The 9,182-nt window shown below is 31.8% G+C and overlaps 1 protein-coding gene across 1 annotated transcript; it reads right to left on the bottom strand.

Moving 5' to 3' along the window:
• Positions 1-1,518: 1,518 nt before the first annotated feature.
• Positions 1,519-9,173, bottom strand: LOC134252734 (potassium voltage-gated channel subfamily KQT member 1-like; the record flags this gene model as incomplete). The annotated part of the gene is made up of 6 exons (XM_062735237.1): positions 1,519-1,647; positions 2,420-2,525; positions 3,335-3,429; positions 3,606-3,681; positions 8,589-8,727; positions 8,954-9,173. Coding segments are annotated over 6 exons (765 nt in total), but the record flags the coding sequence as incomplete, so codon positions are not given.
• Between the last annotated feature and the right edge of the window lie 9 nt (positions 9,174-9,182).

Raw genomic sequence — 9,182 nt, 5'->3', positions numbered from 1 at the left:
GTTTGTGCTATCAGTGCAAAAAATAGATTTCTAATTTTATATCATGCTAATAAGCATTGGTATCTAATGCTAGATTTTTTTTAAATAAAAATTTCTTCTGATTTTCTTTAAAACGGTATTTATTTTTTACTTTTATTACCGTCTTCCTTGGAAGACGGTATACAGAGTTAACTTAAGGAACATTGATACTCTGATAAGAGAGATAACTCTTAATGATACAAATGTCTATTATTCCCTTATAAATTTGTCAAGCTGAAGTGCATTTTTTGTCAAATTTTGCCCCGCAAGCCATGCTATAATTGTTTGCATTTTATTCAGCATATACATTTCCTTTTGAAAATCATTAAAGTTCAAGAACAAATCTATATGAGTGAGCAGGGGGTTTATGAACCTTAAGTAATTTACAGTCTTAAGTTTACAGTAAATTGCATGGTTTAAAATTTTTCAGTTATTTCATTGGTTGAAATGTTGTATCCTTAATTAGACATTTAATGACACAAAAAAGTAAAACCCTTCAGGGATGTGTATTTTTTATTACGGTATTTAACAATACACAACGTAACCACGAAAATATATAAAACTTCTTTAAAATTGCAGTTGATCACACATAGAACGTTATTCTCTCATTAGAACTGTCTCTCATATCGCCCCAAAAATCTGCTCAAAATTTGAGTGCTCTTCATCAAATATTCACACCTCGTTCACTAGATTTGATCTTAAAAGTACTAGTATCACAAAGATCGATCCCGAGGAACAATGCCGGAAAATGTTATTTTTTTTTTCGTATGATTGACAAAATACAAGTATACGTAATGGAAGAAATATATCGTGTTATTATCAGTCTATACGTCACAGCATGGTCTGATTTTGTCCTCCTGCTCCCTCGTTCTTATTAAGAGACATTGGGAGGGTGATTATATCTTTATTTGTTGCCCTTTAACAATTGCTGCCTCACCTTTTGTCCTCGATCCATTTGTGCTGTCGCATTTCAGTCTCACTCTCTTTTTTACAACTCACAAACAAGTGCAATAGCTAAACTCAATCACAGAAAAATTCATTCATTATTCGAGATTGTCCTGTACAGGAAAAGGTCTCTTGATAAGAAAACCGGTATTTTGAAAGAAATAATATTTTCATAAAAATGCATTATTTTGCAGTTAATGAAATGTTCTTTATTTGTACAACAAAGGGGTAAAATCTATGTGGCGTAACATTTCATTTCTTTCTTGGAAAAATGCGTAAAGTAACAAAACAAGAATCTGAGAAAGTATAAAACGAGACGAATTACCAGTACACAATGCATTCAATAAACTAGACCTCATACATTTCCTGAGATTCTACTTTGTTTCATTACCACTTTGATTGATGAAAAGGATCTTGTGCAATATAACAACGTACATAAAAATTCCTCATATGTGCCAGGTATGAACATAAAAAATCAAAAATCACAACCTCAGGAGCAAAACTGGAGTTCAAAGAGTTCTTTTTAAACTTTATAAGTTCATTGGTTAATCACGGTCACATGATCATCATGACATAGGCCTGCCTCAAACTTCTCCTCCTGGCGGACTTGTTCACTTTCTTGGATTTCAGTAAAGAATTTATCATAAACAATACCTGATCTAGTTTCTGGTCCATTTTATTTAACTGCAAAATATAAGAACTTTATATTAAAATAAAAGAAAAGTAAATAAATTTAATAAAACAAGAACAGTTTTAAAAACATATATTTCCCTATGTAACAATATTGAAATGGTTAACTTTAAATCTAGAATGCCTGTAAAGTGAAAGTGAAACAAAAGTAACCTTTTGCACATGACCCATGTAGTCAGACGCAATCAAATTTAGTCTACTCTCAATATTTTACTTCTTAGTACCAGCGTGCCAAGTTTAATGATTTTCAAAGATACTGAGCGGTCAATCTTTTCCCATGTCCTAAACTTAAATCTTGTGACCTGGAAGTCTAGATACATAGGCGTCGGAACCGGGGGGGGGGCTAGGGGCTAGGCTTAGCCCCCCCCCCCACTTTTTTTCCAAATATATACTTAGTATGAAACATGTCTTCGTAGGTTTAGCCCCCCCCCCCCCACTTTCATTCATTCCCTAAATGTCTTCTGTAGTTTGACCTTGACCTTTGAAATAAACCCATAAAAATCGTTTCAATAGAGGTCATTTACTCCTTAATACTGAGAACCAGTGTACCAGGTTTAATATTATGTCAAGTAAGGGGTATCTAATATATTTAACAGTCAATATATTCCCGTGTCCAGTTTGGCCCTTGATCTTTGACCTCCACTTATATAATGAAACTCCCTAGGGGGAACCAATGTACTATTGATGCTTCAAAATACTTGAAGATAATTTTATATATTTAATTCATATAAATCATTATTAATATTCATCGTTTGTAGTTAAATACCTGATTTTCACACCGGACAACTCTTGCACTGATGGTTAATTTTTCTCGGTCCTTATGGTAACCACTGGAATATAATGTGCTGGGCTTCCCGAGTGTTTGGTCTAACCTAGCAAATAAGGAAAGAGGTTCCGTTTTCTTGTTCTATTTCTACCCAGAGTTATTGTTCCTTTAACTTGCCTCAGATTATTGTTAAATAAACCTAACATCATGAGATTTTTTTTCATAAAATAATCTTTTGAACGCCACAAAAATATACATAGGTGTAATGTTTATCAATTTTGCCATGTGATATCTTAAAATTCGGGTTATTCTCACAACGTTAAGGGCCCTGAATTAATCACTATCTGTTGGACTCCAGACAAATTTCATTATACTTTTATGGAAAGACTGTAGCGATATCTTTAGGTAAAATTACACTTTAAAAGCTTGTTTACTGGTTTTTTCTTATCTCTCAACCAATCAAATTTAATTTTTCGGGGAGAAACAGACTTTCACAAGTCCAGTGGAGAGTCTGTCAACTGCTTACTTTCTGTATACGCTTTATATTAATTTATGTAAGCCAAGATCTGACTAGTACTCCTCCGTGAAAGAAGAAAGTCCGTATAATGTCGATTTCAATTTGTCAGGGGTCCAACGGTTACGTTTTCGTAATGATACCTTCAGCGTGGTGATAAGATTTCAGGTACATGTATATCCGCCTGTACATCTTTTTTATATTAAGAATGCAATTGTGATCATTATTGATCAAGTTTCTTTGTAGTACAATAATCTATATATGAAGTGACAATTTATTTAAGATTATCGTTAAAACAGCTCAACGGTTCTTAATTTTATTATGAACCACATAAATGTCTTAATCTTTAATATTTATAAAAGTTATTTTTATCCACTGTGGCTTCGTGTTTTAACCCTTACCTTCGTTGTAACTCTTTGATTCGGACCATCATATTTAAATGACCTTGAGAGTATTGCTCTATTACGTCACGTACATCATAGGGTTTACGTGCTTGCTGTTGAAAAAAAAAATTATGTCATTTTTTATGGCTTGTTTGTTTAATATGAAGGTATTCTTTGATCATTCTTATGAAATTCATTTCTTTTGAAATGTATCTATACATTTTAGGCATGAATTAAATGATAAATTAGAATTTGTATAGGCATTAAAAAAATTACAAAAAATCAAAACCTGAAATTTTCGCCTGGCTACAAAATATTTGATTTTTCTAATGACTCTAATAGCTGTTTTGTGTGCGTCTGTTAATCTGAAATGAAAAGTACATATGGCACAAAATTTACTTCGACTCAATTCACCATAATCAATGAAAAAGATCAGAGTTCTGGAGATACGCTAACTGAACATTGGAAATTTGAGAGCAAGCAAATTACATCACATTCCAAAAGCAAATAGTTGTAAATTACTCGACGGCATGTCATTGCGTGGATTGTATAGGAAATGCATCTATTTCCACTCTGTCATTGCCCAAAACATGACAGACAAAACTGAATCGTTAGAACGCATCATTGCATAATCAACATGCGTTTGCTAAATGTTCTTATCTTTCAAGTTATTATCATTTGATGCAACATGAACAGTTTTATCTTTAGATACTCATCTCTAACTTTTTCTTTTCTAGAAAATCTTTTAGACAACTAACAGAGCGAATTAGTATCAACCTCAATTTGTTGCTCAAATCCAAATCTGAACATTTTTTTTAAATAAATGACGATAAATATAGGCTTCAAACCAAATAAATAGGGATCACTCATTTCTCGAGTTGAATTCTACATATGAGTCATTTTCAAAATTTGTCCAAATTCCAACACCAGTATTTTGCAAAAATAAATGTGGCAATCTAAACTTTTTAAAGTTTTATTTTAGCATTCAAACATCATAGATGCATAAACAATGTTAAAGCACAAAGAATTCTAGTAACATATACTAAAAAAAACAATATATGTACATGGACCCAATAATAAATGTCCATGGTGTTACTTAGTTAAAAGTCATAGTAAAATCATAATTTTAAAAAAAAATTAAGGTTTTTAGAATAACAATCTCAACATAGTGATAAAATTATTCTGTTGAATCAAACTGAAGTTTCATAACAGAAAATTATCAGATAAAGTATAGCTGGAAGTTGTAAGTGTTGTAACTTTTGTATATATCTTACACGTTTACTTAAGGCATACATCATTTACCTCAGCACAAAATACTTGCTTTGCAAATAAACTTAGTATTAGAAAACGACAGTATTGTGTTGCAAGTTTCGATAAAATTGTATAAAGATTTAGAACATAAATATAGGAAAAATGTGTTGGTAACACTAAGGATATTTGCATAACACAAAGGACATAAAGGTTACACTGAGGATATTTTGTGTAATACTTAGAAAGAAATAATAAAGTTGTTCTCCTTCCTTCCGAAAAGGATAGTAATGAAATTACCCTAGAGGTGAATATAAGAGTATATGGTTTTAACATAAAAAAATGGCGGGGGATTTCTTTCATTATACATTTTGTGTCTGACTAGTAACACCAAGGATAAAACAGTAACGACATAGACATAACTATCCAATCATAAGATATATATGACAGTAGAAAAATGAAATCAAATTGTTATGCCCAAATAATAAATAATTACTATCACATGACTTTGAATCATAGATCAGTACTTGTTAGTGTATTTACATATCCAAGCAGAAGCTGTAACACCAATGACAAAAAATAACACAAAGGACATCTTTAAAAGATTCAAAGGTTTACATAGATGAGTCTTAGATCAGCTAGAACTAATTTTTAGTGAAGAAATAATTGTGAAACTAGAACATGCACATGTATTTGTAAATGACCAGATTTCAAATACATGTGTATATAGAATGCATTAATCTTTTTATGGATTTTACATTTTCATTTCATTTATCTACAGCTAGCCTCTTTCCACAATGAGCTCTCTACATAATACACATCTACAAGATATGATGGTGACAATATTATTAAAACATTAGCAATGCTATACCAGCTTTTATCTTTTACAGTTTTTGGCCTCTTAAAAAGGAACATGGTTTTAGGTTCTGTCTAACCCTGTGCATACATTTAAGTTCATTTTTTCTGTATCTTTATCCAGTCTCTCTTCCAAAGGATCTGATTTCTCTTCATCTGTAGTCTGATGTTCATTATTGACTCCAATTCTTTCTCTTCCAGGGTGTCAGTCTTTTCAGTTTCTTTAGTCAGATTTCCTATCAGGAACTCTTGACTGTTTTTAATCTGTACTCTTTTTCATTTTTTTCATTGATATTTTTCTGCCCTTTTTGCTCTTGTATCCACTGATCGTTTGCCAAACTTTCATTGACAGTTCTTCAGGGTAACAATCCAACAAAAAGGCTTGAAATGTAGTGGTCTGCCACCATATCTGGCCTTGTTGTTGTCCAATGCTGCTTCGACTATATAATCTTCACCACCACTTTCCAAAAGCTTATGTAAATCCAAGGTTAAAAACTTCTTTCAGCACCAACTTTTACAGGATGTAGAACAGTCATGAGGGATTTCAGTTGGACAAATCTGAAGAACATCCTCAACTAAATGCAAAACTGTATTCGAGGGTAATGACTGGTACATTGTCTCCTTAAAACATCTTTTGAATTGAAATCCTTTTAGAACAGTTATGAACAATTTGTGACTTTTTCATCTAAGGGTTTACATGATTAAAGGACTTTAAATGCATTTGCAAAGAAATGTTCCGTATCTGATATAACTTTAAAGGTATTTTCAATTCAATGATATAAATCTATCTTTTACGTCTTGGATTCTATTGGCTTCATTGCAACTTTTTAATGTGTCTTGTTTACATCATCTTTATCAAGAGCACATAACCAGAATCCTCAGACTAAAGAAAACAAATCATATTCTGCCTTATTTCACATTCCCTTGTGTTACCTAAAACTTCCTTTGTGTTACCATTTTTAACCATCATATATTTTTAGCACTTCATTATTTATTGTTACTTGAATTGCAATATCCCACCACATTTGTTTTCTGCAATACAATGAACACAATTACCACTTCATATGCAATACGCTTGTTTCATTTTTCTATCTTTAATCCTTGCTGTGTCCCTTGAGTAACTGAATTTGTCTATGGTGTTACCATAGGTTACTTTAAAGAGCATAAAAGGGGATATGATTGCATTACATATTGAGTTTTGATATTTCAATTTATTCAAAAGAAATAAAAGTTGTATATTTTCCTACAGAAACAAAAGAACATGCAAGAGTATATTAATAACATAAATATTTAATTGTTTTTACATCCATTGTGTTACCAAACATTGTCCTTTGTGTTACTCAAATTATTTATTGAATTAATTTATAGCTCATGGAAAATAATATGAAAAATAAATGCCAATTTGATAAAAATATTTCTGTTATTTCATATTGTAATAAACTTTACACAAATGTTGTATTAAAATTGGGAATTTAAAGGGTTCTTTTTTTCCAATTGGTCCGCGGAGTTACCCAATTCTGTCCTTTGCATAACCAAGACTGCAAAATCATATGATTTTCAAATGGTAAAAACATTTAAAGTAAATAATTTGGCATTTTAAAACAAAATTAGTTACTGGATAGTTTTAAATAAGGGAGGAAAATAAAACATATGACTCCAACTTTCATTCTTTTTAATTATTTTCTATGTAAATTGTCCATGGAGTAACTAGATAATCCTTAGAGTAACTTTTCTTGCAGTAACAAAATGGACAGTAACACCAGGGAATTATTATATAAATAATTGGAAGTATAAAAGCAATAACTGACTTATGAACATAAAGCACAGCTCCTAGATGATAGGTATTTTTGTTATAAACTTGCTCAATGCATCAAAGAAATGGCAAATTAATTTATCATCACAATATCGAAGTAACTCCTAGGACTCAAAAATAAATTACTATTGCAATCAAACTTGCCTTCAACCACATATTGTGCCTATGGTATAAAAGATCTGTGTAAAGTGTCTCATGATATTTTGGCGGGAACAAGACCAAAAGAAGGAGGCTGATAGTGAAGAGTTTCTTTAGGAAAGATAACTGTTACAGATAACTTTTATGTCCTGGTAACTCCTAGGACACGGCCAAAATAACACACACTTAACTTAAAAAAAATCATATTCTTACTCTTTTTCAATCACATTTTAGCATGCATTTAGACAGTATTAAACATGTACAACACAATAAAGGTCATTTTACACTGCTTAATTATATTTACTACATCAATAATCAGAGTTGAAGTCAAACATCCGGCCAAATCACAAGCAATTCTCTTTAATTTTACTCAGGTTGAAGGACTTTTTTCAGTATTCAAGTCAATTTTTAATCGCACTTAATTTTTTTCTACACTTGTAGATTGTTGTTAAATTCATCGGGTAAAAAAAATTTGATTTTTATTGCAAAATTTTCAAAAAAAGCTTGTATAACAGGAATTTGGACATTTTTTGAAAATGACCCATATATAGATGTGGATAGTGATCACACATTATTGTGCCTAGATTTGAGCGACTCTAACCTTCGAAAATTGACGTTTGCTTTCTAGCCAATACTGTATACTGTAGCAATGTTGTTTTTCGTCGTCGTTATTGTTTAGAACTAAGATTACACATTCCCTTGTTTATAAACTTTTTTTCTTCATTATTTAAAACATCACTGATCTTAAGTAAACACTTTTCAATGTAAAATTTACAAGAATATTTCTTTTACTGTAATATTCCTACACAAAAAAGACGAGGAAAAACAATTATCGATCCCTCTTTGCCAAAGCCAGGGTAAACTAAAACCTACAAAATATTGTATACAAATTTGAACAATAGGAAGCCTTGCAGTTCTTTCAATATTTTCTTATAAAATCCAACAGAAAACATTGATATTTCCCTTTGTCGCCATCCTCAATCTAGAATTGTGAGTTGTATAAAATTGAATTGACATCATGAGGATGTTTGCTTTCTGATTTGATCGAAACCCTGCTCTTCCAAGGGAAAATGAGTTTTAATTAAAATATTTTTATGTAGTTTTTTACCCTGTCCGTCCGTTTGTCTGCTTGTCCGAAAGAAAATGGACGGACCTGTCATATTATCTTATACAATGTATTATCATATGATAAAAATTCAAACTTTGACCTTTACTTACTGGACTACTTTTTCTGCTTCTTCATTATCGTAATCATTGTCATCCATGTAGTTATCCCCAGTAATGCTATTGGAATGATACGTACTAGAACCTGAGCACTGTCTTTGGAAATCCCTCCGAGGGTTTCGTGGTGTACCAGCTTAACAACAAAGAGCTCATATTCATTTAAAAAAAAAAGACAAAAATAATTTTATTATTCCAAGTGAAGATAATTTGCAAAGTAATGTTTTCAAATGCAATTGTGTTGTCCAGTCAATACCTGGTTAGGCTAGCTGTTCATTACAAGTATATTCATCATGCTGTTTTTACTTTCAAAAATGTAATTCCTATTGAAAAATGTCTTTTTTTTCCCCATTTTTGTATACCTAATTTGTCCTCTGTAAACACAGAGGTCATGCTCTCCCTATAATGATTTCCTAGGGAATCCATCCTTGAGGAGCGTCTTTTTCTTAGCGTCAAACTTGCGCGCCGAGCCATTCGCGCTAACATATTTTCCTCATTGGATGCGTCATGAATGTGGATTTTCCACGTGGCCTCAGAATGGTGAGCCGGATCAGCGGCAAAACAGCGCCACACACACTGAAAGAAGAATGT

The sequence above is a fragment of the Saccostrea cucullata genome, unplaced genomic scaffold, assembly GCF_032062105.1.
Source record: "Saccostrea cucullata isolate Sc308-1 unplaced genomic scaffold, CSIRO_AGI_Scuc_v1 ctg19082, whole genome shotgun sequence".
Taxonomy (NCBI): domain Eukaryota; kingdom Metazoa; phylum Mollusca; class Bivalvia; order Ostreida; family Ostreidae; genus Saccostrea; species Saccostrea cuccullata.
Note: the sequence above shows the minus strand (reverse complement) of the source record. Positions and strands in the feature narration are given on the sequence as shown.